The sequence below is a fragment of the Amphiura filiformis genome, chromosome 1 (assembly GCF_039555335.1).
Source record: "Amphiura filiformis chromosome 1, Afil_fr2py, whole genome shotgun sequence".
Taxonomy (NCBI): Eukaryota; Metazoa; Echinodermata; class Ophiuroidea; order Amphilepidida; family Amphiuridae; genus Amphiura; species Amphiura filiformis.
In genome coordinates, this window is record NC_092628.1 from 15,122,798 (window position 1) to 15,142,855 (window position 20,058).

The window sequence follows — 20,058 nt, forward strand, 5'->3', positions numbered from 1 at the left end:
AAGTGGGAGGATGAGGCCGTGGATCACGAAATGCCCTTTTAACGGGTTAGGCCATTTTAAATCGACTTTCGAAAAGTTTTTTGATACATTCATTGATTTCTCAAAAAGTAAAAATCGCAGTTTAACAAATAACGGTTCAAATGAAAGCCATTATTGGGGGTTAATTGTTGTATCACTATGAAAGGCCTGACACAAATATAAGCACTTATTTCGGTGACCCAAGTTCATGGTCATTTCTGCTCACGCACTTTTTTACAGATGGCCTAGAATTTCATATTTCGGTTTCAGCGATTGCCCGAAAAAGGTGGTATGTTTTTGAAAAGCGTTTCCGCTTGGAATGTAGATAGTTGTTGTTGCTATTACTGTTCGCGATTTTATTTTATGCACTTTTTAGCCGACAATTTTCAATGCATTTTACATAATAGAAATGTCGCTGGCATAAATACCGATATTTTTAACAGTATCGTTTTTTAAAAGAAAATACCATCCAAAAGAGTTCCCAATACTTTTATGAAACCATAGATACCAAATCGGACTGCAGGTGATGAACAGATTTTGAACTAGAATTAAAAGAACCAGCGTAGGCCTTCTCAAAATGTACTTTTAAAAAATATCGAGTTGTTTAATTTTGGACTGCTTTTTCCTTGTTTTTTATAACAAGAAAATGCTTTACATACCCCAAACTTCTCACATAGTCTTGGCTAAGTGTCCGTTACTGGTTGATATTATTAGAATTAAACGATTTTCATGATTAACTTACTTTTACCGCAATGTTTTCCCTCGCAATGTTCAAATATATCCTCAAAATGGCGTTGCTTTCGGTCTCACATTAATGACAAGGTTATCCCAAGATGTGTGAGAGTTTCTGACACTATATTCACGGGTATTCTATAGCTATTCAAACATATACAAATTTTGCTGGTTTGCGATAAGCTATACCATTTTCACCCTGATGTGGTAGACTGGATCCTTCACAACTACGCACGGTCATCGGGTTGTGCTGTTGGTGAATAAGGCAACGTGGCGGATTGTGGGTAAATAAAAGACGCCGTCATTAGAGGCCAGAAGGATTCAGGCTACTGATATGGCAGTGACATCAGCACTGTATGAATTTCATTACACTCCCTAGCGTTCGATCAAAGCGCTGGTGTACACTCGCACGCGATTAAAGACGCCGCATAGATGCGCGAGCGAAACAGCTGCTTCAACGCGTTGACGTCACTGCCACTGCGGGGTGAAAACTGGTATAGGTCAGGCTTCCTCAAATAGGTTTGTTGAAGCGCCCCCGAAGCGCCACATGAAATAAAAGGCTGAAAAGCGCCACTCAATGGCTGCGAAGCAGCTTTCGCGGTGCTTTAGCACGGCCGGGGGAGTCAGAGGGGTGCCCCCTGTGAAGTTATCGTTGTTGTTGTTTTAAGTTGAGGTGCAAATGACGCCATTTGGTGCAATATTTTGCACTATTTTAGCCTGTCTTTACACGGAGAACATGGGAATTTATTTATTTATTTATTTATTTTAAATCTAAACGGCGCCTCGCGCCACTCGGGAAGCCACGCTATTTGCGGACCCCTGGTATAGGTAATAGATGACTATGAAAACTTTCCGCATACCGAATATGGGTTTAGCCCATATTTAATTGCCTTTAGGCCCTATGATTTATTTTTAGAAAAGAAAGCCTAAGACTGGAGCCTAATCGATTGAGAAGGGAATGGATTTTGTCACAATAATATCAAAATTAATATCGTCCATAACAAGAAGGAATGCATCACGATTTTTGATATCCAGCTATAGTATTTTAATTGATTTACACTGAACATGAAGCTATAATATCTCTACTATATAGCTTCATGCACTGGACATTTGCAGACCGACCTTCTCCATGTAGCGAGTACCACATTAGATTGTGTTTACAAGAAATATATAATAAGCGCCACTTCCACGAAATGTCCTATATGCCAGCAACTTTGATGATAATATATCATCTACAACATCACACCTGTTTTTCAAGAACTCTCTTTTATCTATTCACCTCAAAGAAAGGATTAGAATTATTATAATAGAATCCTGACCTGATGCAACGCATTTTTAATGAGTTGCTGAGGGACTAGAAATCTTTTAGGGTCGGATGAACAACGTATGACCACTACACAGGTCAATGGCCTTATTATGTTCTGGCGGGTTATTTAAAAGCACGGTCCCTGAATTTTTCCAGACAAGGAACAATAGGAACAAATTGCCTGGCAATGGGGTCACATATAATCCCAGTCTATAGTGTGATCAGAACATTATAGGCAGGTAATCATTATAGTATAATCAGTACGAAAAGTCCAATGCGATTTTTAATGTATTTAAAAAAATTCAGAACCACTTTTTAGCGGGAATTTTTGCAAGTTACACAGCTGAAGTTGTAAAATGGTTGAAATACTACAATATTACGGCGTAAACAAGAATATGTTTGTTTGGTCTTTGTTCCTATAGCCACATCCCTTAACTGCTTAATGTTAGCTTCATAGAATAAAGGTACCTAGTCACCAATATTACATTTGCATTATCTTAGAATTAAATAGTATCATATTTAGCCAGATAGACCAGGTCGGAAGACCTTATGATTGAGCTCGCTATGTCTGTTACTTTCCGTCAGGCCTGTGGCAAACTTCCATGGCGCAGATCATGTTCAGCTTCCATTCGCAGAACTTGATCACCTAAAGGGGGTCCAGGGGGTCCAGGGGGATTACGCAAAAGAGGGGCCTTTCGCTGAACTTGATCACCTAAAGGCGTTCCAGGGGGTCCAGGGGTCCAGGAGATTACACAAAAGGGGGCCTTTCGCTGAACTTGATCACCTAAAGGCGGTCCAGGGGTCCAGGGGAATTACGCAAAGAGGGGCCTTTCGCTGAACTTGATCACCTAAAGGGGGTCCAGGTGTTCCAGGGGGTCCAGGGGATTACGCAAAGAGGGGCCTTTCGCTGAACTTGATCACCTAAAGGCGGTCCAGGGGGTCCAGGGGAATTACGCAAAAGAGGGGCCTTTCGCTGAACTTGATCACCTAAAGGCGGTCCAGGGGATTACGCAAAAGAGGGGCCTTTCGCTGAACTTGATCACCTAAAGGGGGTCCAGGTGTTCCAGGGGGTCCAGGGGGATTACGCAAAAGAGGGGCCTTTCGCTGAACTTGATCACCTAAAGGCGGTCCAGGGGGTCCAGGGGGATTACGCAAAAGAGGGGCCTTTCGCTGAACTTCATCACCTCCAGGGGGTCGAGGGGGATTGCGCAAATGAGGGGGCATTCGCAGAACGTCGTCATCTTCAGGGTTTACAGCGGAATTACGCAAAAGAACTTCCTCATCATCGGACGTCTCTGAAAATAAAAGACGCATGCTATTACACAGAGCAACCGTTTAAACAACAAACAGTATAGTGCATATTCTTTAACTTCTGTAAAGGATGCGATCAAATGACAAGTGTTACGTTCATTGGCATTATCTGTATGCTACTTGGTGTGTGCAAAATACGGAATAAGCCTTCCGAAATGTATGTGCTCAAGATTGCGATCTACATACCGTCAGCGAACATCAAAAGAGAGGCTGGTTGATATCCGTGTCATGACTGGTTCCCATTTTTGATTTCAAATTTCATAACCCTGTGTTGTCTTATTTCTGAGTGCTCTTAATTTTTGAACACTTGCAATGAGTATATGATTACTCATAAATACCATCAGAAACCTGGGAGCTCCTGTACATTATTGTTGCTGTGAAACCCTCCTTCGTGAGCTTTCGTGATGGAAACTGTACCTTTTTTCATTTTATCAATATAGTTATACCGTACATTGTCATGGAATACCGACTTTCAATAGCTTTCAATTCCAATGGTTTGTATTAAAGCAAGCCTAAAATGAGTGTGTATACTGTGATATCAGAAATTGCCTCTCACACATAACGTGACTATTTTGCAAAAGCATGGTGCATTGGTGGGAAACGGGACGTTTCGCTCCACACCGGTACATACTACGACCAGTTCGCTCAATACACATACAAACAATGACATACGTATTGAAGATATATTTTTCCCAAAAGACCTAAATATTTAGGACTTTCCACGCTATTCATGGTATTCAGAATCAGGGGCGTAGCAAGAGCCTCGGGGGCCCATGGACAAGGAGCAGTGCGGGGCCCTTTTAACATCTCATTTATCAACCATATCTTTAGCACATATAGGCCCTAATAATAACTAATAATACTAAATGCTTTTAAAAATGCCCACTGTTTCAAAGCTGAAACGTCATTTTATTTGTTTTTCCAGTCTCAAAAATCATCTAGATTTTCGAATGTTGTGCATAATTGCATAAATTATATGCTTATAAAATGTAGGTTGTCAGGAGACTAGAATATTTTGTTTCGGTTTTACTTGGACTTATTTTTGTGCGAGCGAAGCGCGCGAAAATTTTTAATTTCAGACTCCTTTGTCCCCAAACTGGTATGTTTTGCTATTTGATTGGGACAGTTTCGCGCGCAAAATTTTACACTTTTACCTATTTGGGCCTAACACACGATGTTTTAAGTGCCAAAAAGAAAGATGAACAGGACAATTATTGCTTTATGTTTTCTTATATTAAGAGTTTTCAGGGGGGCATTTCCCAGGGAAAAATTTAGGAGGTGATGAATTTACTAAATCGTTTTTTCATTAATTATTATTTTGTACATGCATGGAATAATTTTCATAAATTTTCCGACATACTAGGGCCCCTTGCTTCTGTAAATATCACAAAGATGGAAATGTTAAATTTGAAGAGTATCATTTTGACGCATTTTATTGAACCTTAATTGCCTTATGGCGAATCTTACTGGGGGCCCCATCAATATCTGATACTAGGACAACCTAACCGCTTTTGTGTTTAGTTTCGTTAACTAAGTAGTCAATGAGAATACACTGCACTTAATTAGAGTTACATGTTTTTTTCCTATCACAATTCCCCTTATTTCATTTTCGCTTTTTCTCGGGGCCCCTAAACCCTCGGGGCCCATGGACTTCGTCCACCCTGTCCTCCCGCTTGCTACGCGCCTGTTCAGAATGCATTTTGATGTGTCTGATGTGTTCTCAGGTTCCATTTAAGAAATAGTTATATAGTTTGCCTCGGATACCGAGTTTGATCCTTCCGTCTTATGCAATTGCGTTCGTACCTGTAGGGGAATCTCACCTTATATAGATATCTTACCTTCCCCAATGCTAAGCTCATCATCTAATCTTGCAGTGTAGAGTTCAGGTATTGATTCTCGTAGACAGTGGTCATCAGGTCCGTTGATGGTGTAACGGCGTGAACCTGGAGGGTAATATGAGTGGTATCCAGGAGACGATTGGTCCAGGGTACCATTTAGTGGAACAGTGAAGACAAGTCCTGGAGGAAAGATGGGGTATTATGCAATCAGTAATTATAATAAAGGTCGTTACTTAGTACCTTAGATAGCATTGGCCATAAGAGTCTATGAAGATTAAATATCTTTAATAGGCCGTTTGAATAGATTATTTATTGTTACTTATCTTTGGGCAAATGAGCAGTAAACCAGTGGTGAAAATGTTACTTTTGATCACTTGAAACAACACAACCACAACAGGTGTTCAACTTTTGAATGTTATGGCCAGAATGGCAACATTCTGTAACTTTATACACACTTTGTAACTCGTCTTTGCACCATGATGAGAAGGGTGCAGGTTCAAAACCGATGCTGATTTGTCTACCTTAAACCTTGCACTATGAAGTGTATGTATCACATAGACTAATCACCAATTGCAATAACAGGAGAGTGATGCATACGGGTTTGAAGCTAATAAATTGATCAATATTGCCCAGAAAGTGTTAAAGGAAACAGCCGGACGATTTTTTCAAAAGGACACAATTGTAGTACTTGGCTTTCTAGTCACAATGACGGTATTGTTAGAATCAAACACTTTCGCTTATTAGTGTAATTAATTAATTAAAGTAATCAGTAATCGCCGTGTTTAGATACTTGCTGTAGTGGCGTCACATTGAACACATTGGGTGGGCGCTTAGGTCGTGTATTAAAGCCATATTATAACATTTGCTGAGGAAGACGCCCTCACTGAATTTTTATTTACAGAAGTTAAAGAATACTGTTTGTTGTTTAAAAAATTCCTTTTTTTTACACGATTAAATTGTACTTTATTAAACCAATATACCCTGCAAAAATCAAGATTCTAAGTGCTGTAGTTTTGTCAAAATCCGTGATTTTGAATTAAAGGCTGATTCAGCGCTTTATTATTACGATGGAATTATTAGTCGAACGCATACACGATGTTCATATTCACACAGTACGTCACGGCGTACGGGACGGTGATATACACAACAAAGGGTCGTACCACAACACGACCGAAGGAGTGGTACGTATTGGCGACATGTGCGCTGGTAGTAAATTCCAATTTTCTTTGCTTTGCCGCAGTTGTTCGGCTCAAAAATAAAAGGGGATATATCTGAGAGTAAAAGCTAACATTTTATGGCAAAAAAATGCTAATCTATTTTGTTTGAAAATGTTATAATATTGCTTTAAGAGAAAATTGGCAACACGGAAATCAGCGCGAAACGGAACAAGAAAATCGAAAACAACGTACATGTGCAACCATGGCCCGAGGTCATGCATTGAATTGGTTTAAGGGGCGCACCATTAGATTTCCAGGGGGGACATGGGAGTTTTTGAAAAAACAACTTCGCCCACTAGTGAGACGAAAAAAAAACTTTGCCCACTAGCGAGACGAAAAAAAAAATTTTTGCCTCACTGATGAGTAAAATCCCACCCAACTTTGTATACAAATTTACATTAAAATTGAAAAAAAAAAACTTCGCCGCCGAAAGCGGCGAAAAAAAAAATTGCTGCTCTCGGAGGCGAAAAAAAAAAATTCCGTCGCCTTCGGCAGCGAAAAAAAAAAATTCTGCCTGACCCAAACTCCCATGCCCCCCCTGAGAATCTAATGGTGCGTCCCTAAGAACTACACCCCTGCCCAATTTTGTTTATTTTTGCATTTCTCTCAAAATTATAGCGCATTAGTGACAAGTAAGATATGTATATTATAGGGCAAGGACTACAACTACTGCACTGGAAATTTTATTTCAGCACAGACAACAGTTGTGGAGTTACAGTCAAAAATGAGGGAAAACCAATATTTGATCAATAAATCAGTAACTACTTGCCTTGAGTTGCTGAATTTTCAGTGCAGTAGTTATAGTCTTTGCCATTATCTTACCTTTCACCAGTGCGCTATATTTTTTGAGAAAAATACAAAAATAGGCACACAATTGGCCAGGGGTGTAGTACCCCCTTAAATCATGAGGAATACGGCTGCATCAATACTTGGGTGTGGGTTGGAGTGACGTCAAGAAATTATCGAATATGGCCGCCCCCGATACCGGGAAATTTAAAGATAGGCCTATTTTAATTTTATTTCTTGATAACGGATAGGTTTTTTGTACTTTAAACGAAACAGGTATATTTATTAATTCATAAACAATAGAGCAAAACATAACATGACCGGCTGATCCCTTTAACGGCTCACGACGATCAGACTAAGGTAGGTGTGCATGCCCCGATTGCTTTAATTTGACATAGATATAGGTTTAATAGAGAGCTTGCGGAATGAAGTTACTGGAACTTTAACGGCAACTTCAAAAATATCGATTCGATTTCTTGCTCAACTTCAACGCGAACGTCAGATTGGTTTCTGTACCAACAGCGTCTTGTTGTTTAAACTAGGGGAAGTGTATCAATGGGTGATCAAAAGAAGGGTATGTAAAAGCGACTGCATCAAATTTCTCCCTTTTGTTTGCTGAAGTTGTTTGTTGGTAACACTTATTACAATAGGCGCTTAGTTTGAATAAACATGGATTACATCTCTTGGCGATGACCAATGCAATGGGAATTAGGCCATGTTATGAGCTATACGCTAATATTATACTTCTAAACATGTTTCAATTAAATATTCTTGTGATATGCCTATTATTGTCCCGGATTATTATAATAAAAGCTCAATTATTATTCCAGTAAACGTCAGCTTTGTCAATTTTATATTTCCATCAGGACACAAGCCCATTTTATCTGTTTGCTCTCCCTAGGCCCCCCCACCACCACCATCACCACCTCTCCATATCATCCCCTCCTCCATCTATTCATCTATCCTCACTTTCCCACTCCCCAGTGGCGTTGCCAGGAGTTTTCTTTTAGGAGGGCAAGGACTCCTCTTTGCATTCTGATCGAATTAAATATATCTCCCCGAATGATCCTCATTTTGTTCTTTAAAAACTCCCAGAATTTTGAATTTCAACCAACATATTTCTGGATGCTCCTTTTCTGACATTCTTATTTTTGTAACAAATAGGCCTCCTCTTTAATAATGAATAATTTGGTTGACATACAATACCCATAGGCCTATAATATGCGTATAATAGCGTGGCACATGTTAGACCAGCTTTCTGCTGACTTGGGGGTACATAATGTAGGCCTAAATGAATAAAATAATAATTAAATAAAATACCTGAACAGTACAAACATATTTGGTTATATAGAGGTGTAATTATAAGACACACAACGTTGTAAAAAAATGTTCACAGTAGCTGCAATTCGCAGAAGTTCACTACACTGCTGGGTCGCGTAAAATCAGTCCATTTTACTGAACTTAATCCCTTGGCGTTGAAGTCAAGCCAAAAACTTGGTTCCGCAAGCTATTTGGTGTACGTCATGAGCACACACAAATGTATATATCAAGTGTGACGTTTGGAACAAAATTTATTTTGATCTAATTCAATCAGTAATTTTTAAGATCATGTGGCATGTTTTTTACCCAAACCAAATTAGATTTCCAATAATTGGTCTATTAACTAGACAATACATAAGTGGTAATTATGTAGTCTATGAGGAAATATGCAAACCATTGTTTTAATTATGACGTATTTTCATCATAATTTACGGCACACTATAGATTCTGGCGTTAACTTTAACTTCAAGCGGCTTTAATAGCTTTTAATGGCAGAGTGGTTTTGAATACATAATCCTCTATAATCCTCTAGACGTTAAAGTTAAAGTTAAAGTAACTTCATTTCGCAAGCTCTCTAATATTTCAGTACATCCAACTTGATTTATAGCTGTACAATAACGCTAGAAATAACCGGAGAGTGATGCACCAGCAGCGTACATGTATATCATACGGGTACAATTGTCCAGATGTTTTCGAGATGTGGTTTTTGCCAAGGAGAAATTGCGTACCAATTAATGATACGGGAGGCGGTTGAGAAAAATATTTAAACGTCAGATTATATAAAGAATATATAAAATATTCTAACATAATATGATTTAAGTGTTGACGAAATAGTTACGAAATATTTGAAAAAGGTTTTTTTGACAATTATATTGTACTGCTTTTTTATACAAAACGTTTTGGGTAGAATCTGAAAACGAAATTACAAAACGGTGACCGAAAAATAAATATACATAATCATGCAATCGGAACAAATTCAAATAACACTCATGCTCAATAACTCGCAATTAAAGCCTCAATGAAGGCATTTGGTGCAACATTTTTACATTATTATTGGATATTTTCGGAGCATAGGTCTATTATATTCATCTATAATATTTATCGGGAATGTTTTCCATTCTCGAGAAAAAGATCGAAAAAGTGGGCCTTTGGGTATATGAGTTCAATTTACTTCGTTGTGATATGGATCCACTTTTGAGGCGCTTTTCCCCCTTTTCATCCCCCTTTTAGAGGCACACCCACTGCCCCCAATGGCTATGCCACTTTCACCCCCTCTCTTTTTTTAGACCCGAGGGGACTGCATCCCCCTGTGGCAAATTTCCATTGTGCAGATCTTGTTCAGTTTCCATAGGAGGAGCCATTCGTTGAGGGCGATTACACCAAAGAGGATCAAGTCCAGGGATTGCGCAAAAGCACTGGCAGAACTTCAACCCATCCAGGGGATTGAGGGTGATTACGCAAACGAGGGGCCATTCGCTGAATTTGATCACCTCCAGGGGGTCGAGGGGGATTACGCAAAAGCAGTGCCATTCGCTGAACTTCATCACCTCCAGGGGATCGAGGGGGATTACGCAGCGCAAAAGAGGGGTCATTCGCTGAACTTCATCACCTCCAGGGGGTCAAGGGGGATTACGCAAAATAGGGGCCATTCGCTGAACTTCGTCACCTCCAGGGGGTCGAGCGGGATTACGCAAAAGATGGGCCGTTCGCTGAACTTAACCCCTCCAGGTTTTACAGGGGGATTACGCAAAACAGGGGCCCTTCGCAGAACTTCATCACCTTCAGGGTTTACAGCGGAATTACGCAAAAGAACATCCTCATAATCGGAGGTCCCTGAAAATAAATGATGCATGATATTGCACAGAGCGACCTTTTAAACAAACAAACAAACAAACAAACAATATAAGTGCGATCAAATCACAAGCGTTATATACCAGCTTGATTATGTGGCAAGGCGGTAACGGTCCTTGGCATTATCTGTATGCTATATTAGTTTGTGCAAAATACGGAATAAACCTTCCGAAACTTATGTGCTCAAGATTGCGGCCTACATGACCTTCAGTGAACATCAAAAGAGAGTCTGGTTGATATCCGTGTCAAAAAGTGATTGCTTCCCATTTTTTATTTCAAATTTCATAACCCTATTTTGTCTTACTTTTGAGTGATTTTAATTTTTGAACACTTGCAATGAGTACATGATTACTCATAATACCATCCGAAACCTGAGAGCCCCAGTGATATGTGATGTGCCATGTCAAAAGGAGGCACTTTTGGGCAGGATTGTAAATGGAGAAATAGCCAAAAATCAAAAATCTACACGGGGAGATTTTTCACAATTTGGGTTTGTTGCGAATTTGTGATGTTATTAATCATGTTAAAAATATATCTTCGCTTAGGAATGTCCGATTTTATTGGGGAAAACGGCGTAGCGGAGCAAAATATATCTTTATTTAAGATACGTAAAAACCTCAACATTGATAACCTGCCCAAAAGTGTCTCCTTTTGACATGATACGTCACATATTGTTTCGTGAACTTTCGTGTACATGTTCAATGGGAACTTGCATACATCAAGAATTAGTTTTAGGGTGTTTTGCAAAATTATGATACATTGTGGTGATGTGGTGATTACCTTTTTTGGTATGGCCCTTAACAATGGCAATAGATATAGGCCTACTGTAAAAATCTGACCGTATTTCTGAAGTATTTCACCGTATAGTAGCATACCGTAAAGGTACGGTAGAATGCCTACAATCCTGTATAAAGTACGATATAAGCGCGTATATTTTACGGTAAAATATTAAAAATTTAAATATTTTGCCTCGCTTTCTGTTTTCCACTTCGCTAATTCCGACCTGATTGGAGTTAGCCGAGCCAAAACTCAATCAACGGCAGGAAGGGGCCAAGATTACAGCAATACGAATTATGAATGCTACACAAACTTACGTGCATTAACTTCAACCAGAATGTCGACTGCTAAAAGTACACAAACCATACAGAAAATACTGAGTGACTTCATCTTTCTGTCAAAAATAAATATACAAGTGTTAGTTATCACACTGTTACAAAATGATGTAAAAAGAAGTTGTCTCGTCCCAGCCGGTTTGTGTTCCTTCGTCACTAAACAAACCAATAAAACTGTTTTCAGTTGGCTATAGGACGTGACTTGTGTAAGTGACACTAAACATCATAGGCCCCCAGTATTTGTAGATATCGCAAACGCAAAATATACGCTAGCTTAGCACCAATCGTCTGATAGCGCTTTTCATGTGTGCTTTTCATGTGAGCGTCTCGCAGAGCGTACTCATGTACGTTGTGTGGATTTATGTAACCACAACCGCTGCATGCGCTGTCAAAGCCCAGCGTTGATTGACAGCCAATTCTCAGTCCGACATTTTACGATGACGATGATTGGTAATCAGAAAAGTGACGGAGTTTAGTGACGGAGAAACAATAGATTTCCAAAATGTAATGTTTAACACTCTCTTCTCTATGTATGAAATCACATGTAAAACACCTCAATGGAAGTAATTCGAGAACCCCCCTCCTCCTTTCCCGTGATCGTAACTCTTCTATATCAACATAATCTACATCACTGATGTCAGAGTCCGACTCAACTGTTCTAAACAGGCATCTCGTTACTACATATCAAGTATGGTAGGCACTACACAGAATAGAACTTAAGCTGATCGAAGCGGCCATCGAACCGGTGATTATTTTTTGGATCAAAATTAAATTATTTAATACCGTACTTGATTACAAAATAATGACATATTGAAGATGCATTCATGAATCATGTGTTTGAATATTTAAAAACTAATACTTTGACCTTTTTAAAACGTTACTGGCCAGTCGGGCCGGCAACTAGAATGATAGTCAGGAAAATACCGGCCCGGCCAAAAAGTTTCAGACCAATGGCCGTCTGACCGGCCCTATTTCGAACGCTGCAAAAAATCCGAGATATAGATGCTTGAAAATACTTTCCAAAGTTTTGTTATTTTAATAAAAGTGTATTACTTACCCCGATTTACCGGGCCGATTTGCTGTACCGAACTAGGTGAATTGGATACCAGAGATTAGATAACGACGCTACGGTAAAGATTGTGGTGAAGCGTTATATGCTATCTCGCCGATTCGTTTCCATTTATTATACTTTCAGGATTCATGCGCTTATTTGCCAAAGTATGCAAATTAATACTCAACTTAAAAGAATGGATAACTATAGAGCTAATTGCATAAACAATTAAACATCTGTATCTGTATCTGTCGTCGTCAGCCGAATCTCCTTTTGTAGAGGCACCATTATTAAAGAAAAGTGCAAATCAATTAAAACATGAAACATTAGGGCTTGGAATCGAATAGCGACGTTTTCGCGTATTTTTATGGGACCTGAGAGCGCATCAGACATATCGAATTGCATTTTGAATACGAGGAATGTCCTGATATGAAATAATTTTGATTTTTTTGAAATTCGCGATATAATAGACCTACACATTTTATGGCAAATGATTAAATTTTACATTTTTGATATTTAACAGTCCTCGAAGTAAAACTTTTATAATCTATTGATATGTACTTTTAAAGTGTATGTAGCTAGGGTGAAAAGTCGACGATCAATCGTAGTTTTACACACCATTGAGAGGGCGCAACACTAAATCACGTATTTTATGTATCCATGGTAACAACGAAATTCGGCTAATATAGTCCACAGTGAATATGAGATTGTAGCGACCATAGTTCAAGCATCTGTATCTGCAATTATTTGTGACATATTCATATCGTGTTGCATATCACTGGATAGTTACAATACTCCCCTTTACAATGACACTCCATTTGAAACAGGAACATTTTTATGGCTGAGCACACGCCTTGTGAATGTAATGGGGTCTCAAACAGAATTGGCCAAATTGACCATTATTCTGTGCTCAAACAATGCTAGCCACTCACCTCAATAGCGGGTGGAAAAACCACATGCAGTCACAATAGTCAGGCACCTTCTCCTCATGCTGTTCACCGACCTGGTTACACGTTACTGTGGGATGGAATTCCATTCTTCAACAAGGCCAGGATTCGTCGCAGATCATTCAATGTGGTTGCATATCATGATATGGGCTTCTCTGGCACGCACAGCACGATCAAGCTGGTCCCACAAGTGTTCAATCGGATTGCGGTCTGGCCCCCGGGTCTGGCCTGATGGCAGGCCATTTTGACTCTACTCCCATATTCTGTAGGTAGTCGTTGACTACCGTGGCTATGTGGGCGAGGTGTCATCTTGGAGGATTGCATTAGGTCCCAGATTGTGAAGTTATGGGATTGCAGCTTGCTGCACAGAATAATGGTCAATTTGGCAAAAATTTTTGAGACCCCACTACATTCACAAGGCGTGTACTCAGCCGTGAAAAATTTTATTGTTTCAAATGGGGTGTCATTGTAAAGGAAAGTATTGTAGCTATCCAGTGATATGCAACACGATATGAATATGTCACAAATAATTTGAGATGCTTGAAAAAACTTTCCAAACTTTTGTTGAGGAGTTTATATAGGTTATATCGGGGTTCTGTCAGTGAGTAAATTGGTGAAGAATAAGGCATTATCAATTAAAAATGTTTGTTTGACTTCTCACATTGTTTAATTGCGAGATCGCTGGATTGTTGGTCGATTTGATGTATTTAATAAATTAAGTTCATGGATGGGCTAAAAATATCATTAAAATAGCTGGTAATCATTTGTTCAAAATACTTTATAGAGGGCTTGAAATGGTCTAACCGTGAATGCAGCAAGAGATGATTTTTCTTGTTTCAACGCGGAACACGGACACAATACAGTCGGTAGAAATTATTTGACCAGCTGTCATATCCCAATTGAATTAAACCCTGCTAAAACACTGCCTCGATCTAGAGGATTCACATGGTCTGGGGCGGACATTTTATAAATGAATTTAGAAAAGCAGCAACGAAACCACCACTGACATTACATTCCAGATGTTAAATCTACACCATATACAAAATTTGAGGACAAATGAACGAGTGAAAACGAGTCAGTTTTATTTTAGGGCAATTTGTCTATAACTGGTCTTTACATGTAGTGCCCGTTGAGGGCGCTATAACCCACATTTTAGGAACAAAAATGTGATTTAAAACAAACTGACCCGTGCGAGTTTTCTAAAATGTTATGAGTATGAACATAACCGGGGAACATAATCAAGTAGTTGCCCTACCTGCTCTTCTCCGAAAAAATAAAAAAGTCATATACCTCAATGATAATGAAACCTACACTGCACTGCGAACCTGCTTCAAATTTCTAGCCTTTCTGACAAATGAAGAGTTTGGCGCTAACTCCATCGGCTGCTTTGTGTAAAATTCGTTTGAAGATATTCCTAAGAAAAGCAGTAACATTGCCAATCTAATAACATTGGTTCACTGGAATAGTTATAACAATTTTGAAGAAAATAATAAAATATAAAATGAACTAAATCCAATGGCAGCCATTTAAAACTTCTTTTCAGCACGAAAAACACTGTGTTTTGGGCCCAAATATGGTACAATTGCTCAATTGCTTCACGCACTTGCCCTTTACACACTGGCCTAATTTTGCCTCCACTGTAGCCAACATTTATGAAATTTTCTCAAAATTTGGAGGAAAAATTGTAAAAGTTAAGTTAATAGTGTTAAACTGAGGGTCAAAATTTCTTGAAAAGTTGGTACAATGATGGGTTCTCTTTCAAATCCTCAGCGGCACATCAGTACCCCTACCCAAACCAAACTTGAGTATCCTCCGGGATTAAACCAAGGTCTCGGTCTCGGTCTTGGTCTCGGAACATAGAGGTCTCGGTCTCAGAAGGGGTGGTCTTGGTCTCGGAAGGTTTGGTCTCGGTCTCGATCTCGGACAGGCAGGTCTTGGTCTTGATCTCGGTCTCGGACATACAGGTCTTGACTATGACACTGCCCCCTCCTCCTTTCCCGTGATCGTAACTCTTCTATGTCAACATAATCTACATCACTGATGTCAGAGTCCGACTCAACTGTTCTAAACAGGCATCTCGTTACTACATATCAAGTATGGTAGGCACTACACAGAATAGAACTTAAGCTGATCGAAGCGGCCATCGAACCGGTGATTATTTTTTGGATCAAAATTAAATTATTTAATACCGTACTTGTTTACAAAATAATGACATATTGAAGATGCATTCATGAATCATGTGTTTGAAAAAATAAAAAAGTCATATACCTCAATGATAATGAAACCTACACTGCACTGCGAACCTGCTTCAAATTTCTAGCCTTTCTGACAAATGAAGAGTTTGGCGCTAACTCCATCGGCTGCTTTGTGTAAAATTCGTTTGAAGATATTCCTAAGAAAAGCAGTAACATTGCCAATCTAATAACATTGGATCACTAGAATAGTTATAACAATTTTGAAGAAAATAATAAAATATAAAATGAACTAAATCCAATGGCAGCCATTTAAAACTTAGCATTGAAGAATTTTTAGGGGACAAAATGGTCTTAAAACTGTTAGAAAATAAGCTAGAGTTACAAACATATCCATTCCAATCGTTAAATGTCATTTAAACTTAAAAATGTAAAAATATACCAGAAAAAATGTGACACAAGGTAGCTGTTGGATTGAGCTCCTTTTGGAAACAAACGTTTCAAATAAGGTAAAGATAGACACTATAGCAAGAGCGGCACTACGAGCTATACGTTGTAGTTTAGCAGGAAACAACAGGGCCTATAGTAATTGGAAATTAGTCCCAAGACCATACATTCCTCTGTTGAAGCAGATTAGGAGGATATGCCAACAGTAATTCAAATTTGAAGGCTAGGATCCTGTGTCGTTGGCCGACCGTGAACAGTGCTTGCAAGTCCGGCCCTATGGACTATATCCCAAGAGATTATAGGCGGTTTGGGCAATGAGTTGATACGTTGGGTGATTAATACCTGTCAACATTTCCTAGCCTTTAGTATCATCAGCCAGAGCAAGCGGGTTAGCTAGCCATATTTTGTACTTGTTCTCATTCATTCAAATCAGTTGGAGAGTGACAGTTCCGGGACCAAAGCGTGGTATTCCTCCGCTACAAATCAGCCATAACAGACCATGTAGCGGAGGAAAACCACGTAATTGGTTAGGAAGACGCAAAAATCATAGACAAAAAACAAAACAGAAAACGAAGACACATTAAGGAACCCATCTTGATCCGGCAAAAGGGGGCCAACACTTTCAACCGAGACGAGGGCAACCACTTCCTACCCCACATTTATGACCAATTACTTCATTCCAAAACGCCACCAACGTCGAGTTCCAGCAGGAAACAGACGAGGAGCAGGCGGCATAGGACACGCAACACGGACGTACGAGGCTGGCGAAGATACAGGGCTGACAGCCCCATTCACATTACACGGTTAGCGATTATAAATGGACAATTAACATACTTGCAGTGGGGTACTTTGCAGAACCCCAACGGTTTTAGAGTAAGATAATTTTGCTTTGATACCACATAACAAATTTAGAATTGTTTGTGAAGATTTCATGATTATGTGTTAATCCAATGGCGACGTCAAAAATAGCGATATCGCATCCACCATCATCTGACGAGGAGTGTGAGAGTTGATCATTCAATTTGAGAAAGTACTACGGTGTAGTACGAAACGTCATTGAGGTATGTTTAAGATCTCTATACCGAAATACATTTGGATTTGTACAGAAGAACATTTGCAAAATGTTTTGCGAACATTTTTGCCAAATATTTTGCCCACACTTGAATAATATTGAGCCAATCCATGTCAACTCCAGGGATGTGCACCGCAGCACCTCTTCAAGTTTTTTTCTTTTTCTGTGTGGTGGTAGATATTGATGAGAAAGGAAAATCCTGAAAATTTGAGCTTCATACTCCATTTCGTTTTCCCGTGGCATCAATCTGAAATTTAGGGGGATCAGCGTAAAAAATGTGTCGCAACGCGAAAGACGACGTTTGGAGGTCCATAAATGTATAAAGGGAACCCCCTACAACTTTGAAAAGTATGTATCCTGGGGTACTTTTTTGTGTAGAATTCAAATCTGGCATCAGAAACTCCTTTACTTTAAAAGATATAGGGCCCTCAAAATTTTTTTGCCAGTCAGAGCCCTTTGGTAGGGCATTATTCTTATCCAATATCATGAATATTGAGCATATTAGAATACATTTAGCTGAGATATTACCCATGCAAAACCATTTTTGTACATTTTGACCCCCTGAAAACCAATGTCAGACATTTTGCCCCACCATCAACTTCAGGTATGTTGAAGATTATGTTCTTGGACACCATTTCTGAGAGATATTGGCTTGGGGTCTTGATGGCTTCAACACATCAGTTAGGTTTGCCTACTCCATAGAGTTGTACACATTTTTGATTTCGCATGTATATTGATTTCATGTACAACTCTATGGAGAAGGCAAACCTAACTAATGTGTTGAAGCCATCAAGACCCCAAGCCAATATCTCTCAGAAATGTTGTCCAAGACATATTTTCAATATACCGAAGTTGATGGTGGTAAAATGTCTGACATTGGTTTTCAGGGGGGTTAAAATGCACAAAAATGTACAATTGGGGTTTTGCATGGGTGATATCTCAGCTAAAAAAAGTATTCTAATAGGCTCAATCTTGGATAAGAGTAATGTCCTACCAAATGGCTCTGACTGGCCAAAAAATGGACAATAAAATTATTTTTACTTATGGAGTTCTGATCCCCCAAAGTTGGTCCTGGATGGACGAAGTTGCATTTTGAGGGCCCTATATCTTTTAAAGTAAAGGAATTACAAGTTTTCTGATGCCAGATGTGAATACTACACAAAAAAGAACCCCAGGATACATACTTTTCAAAGTTGTAAAGGGTTCCCTTTATACATTTATTGACCTCCAAACGTCGTCTTTCACGTTGCGACACATATTTTACGCTGACCCCCCTAAATTTCAAATTAATGCCACGGGAAAACTTAATGGAGTATGAGGCTCAAATTTTCGGGATTTTACTTTCTCATCAATATCTACCACCACACAGAAAAAAAATTGAAGAGGTGCTGCGGTGCACATCCCTGGAGTTGACATGGAATGGGTCTATTATGTTTGAATATTTGCAATGTTTTTGAATGTTATTACGTTTTATACCCTTTATATACCCTTTATATAACCCGACATTTAAACGTTTTCTGGCAACCTTTTTAACCTTTTACGAATGATGTCGAAAACATTTTGTGTTTGCTTGGATGCGGCAATCATGGCAATGGTACAAGTATGAATATACACATGACATGATACATGAAGAAATAAATGGCTAAGGGAATGAAATAAAGATGGTTGCTAGAGTTAGAAAGAAAATCACGGAGAGCTTAAGCCTGGGTACACGATATATTGTTGGTCGAAGCAGCTGAAAAACAAATTCGATTTTTATTATCTAAATCTAAATCTAAATCTAAATCAATATCTTATTGAAAAATAACACTTTGATGTTTTGCACAAGTTCATTCCACAAATCATATACTTTGAAAACTTGCTTGATTTATTGTTGTTAATGAGTTATTTACGTTTTGCAAAAGTGTTGTTGTTTCAGGCCTCTTTTCAACATAACTCAAGAACCACAGGACCTACAAAAGTATAGCTGTGATATTTGAATTATTCTACACGCTCGCTATGAAATAATCAATGCAATTTTTGCCTAAGCTCACTATCATTCGCAAGATGCTGCGTACTACCAAATCGCAACAGTATAAATTAGTTGCTAACCTTACCGAATCCTCATGAAAATAATTATACAGAAATATGAAATTGTGAAATATAATATAAACCAAACTAGATAATCAAAAGTATAAAAACATAAAAGTTATGATATAATTAAGGAAAGTTATATTTTTAAAAGCAATTGATATCCATATGTGATCTATAATTTATTGACTTTTATCGTCATAATCATTAGAGCAACATTGATGCAAAGTACAATGATATTAACATTTGACTAATGACTATCGGTAATGGATAAAAATATAAATGAATGCAATAACAATTTAATTGCTAACACATGTTGATGTCTGGATGTCTAGATATCATATCGACATGAAATAGGCTATTCCATTCAAAATCCATACTACCCCTGTGGATGATTTTGGAAATATCTACCACTCACAGAGGGGGTATGAATTTTAAATGGAATGATCACATTAGCAGCTCCATTTGAAACTCACTCTCCCTCAGTGGATGGTTCATGTTGCATCTTTCTCATATGGAGTATGAAATGAAATTCAAATGGAGCTGCCTAATGTGTTCATTCCATTTGAAATTCATCCTCCCCTAGGTATTTCCAAAATCTTCCACAGGGGTAGTGTGGATTTTAAATGGAATGGCCCAATACACAAATCAAACAATTATTGTACGCCATACATAAATTCGCCTAGGCCGATTTCCTTAAAATAAAAATTTTCGAAAAGGAAATTAAACTGAGCTCAAAAATTTGAAACTTATAGTTTTTCACAAGGTCATATCTTAAAAACCTGTCC

General features: G+C 38.7%; 1 protein-coding gene across 1 annotated transcript; it reads right to left on the reverse strand.

Annotated features, from left to right (window-relative positions):
* Window positions 1-2,953: 2,953 nt before the first annotated feature.
* LOC140165648 (uncharacterized) lies at window positions 2,954-12,644 on the reverse strand. Its single transcript, XM_072188947.1, has 4 exons — window positions 12,549-12,644; window positions 11,474-11,550; window positions 5,206-5,385; window positions 2,954-3,351 (listed from the first exon to the last, which is right to left on the reverse strand). Exons 2-4 carry the CDS (start codon window positions 11,544-11,546, stop codon window positions 3,044-3,046), a joined length of 561 nt encoding a protein of 186 aa, XP_072045048.1. The 5' UTR covers window positions 11,547-11,550; window positions 12,549-12,644; the 3' UTR covers window positions 2,954-3,043.
* Between the last annotated feature and the right edge of the window lie 7,414 nt (window positions 12,645-20,058).

Coding starts and splice junctions, on each gene's coding strand:
- LOC140165648 (XM_072188947.1), bottom strand. CDS start 11,546: ATGAAGTCACTCAGTATTTTCTGTATGGTTTGTGTACTTTTAGCAGTC. Junction 5,386..11,473: donor TCTGGTTGAAGTTAATGCAC/GTAAGTTTGTGT, acceptor TCTTTCCTCCAG/GACTTGTCTTCACTGTTCCA. Junction 3,352..5,205: donor TGAGCTTAGCATTGGGGAAG/GTAAGATATCTA, acceptor TTTTATTTTCAG/AGACGTCCGATGATGAGGAA.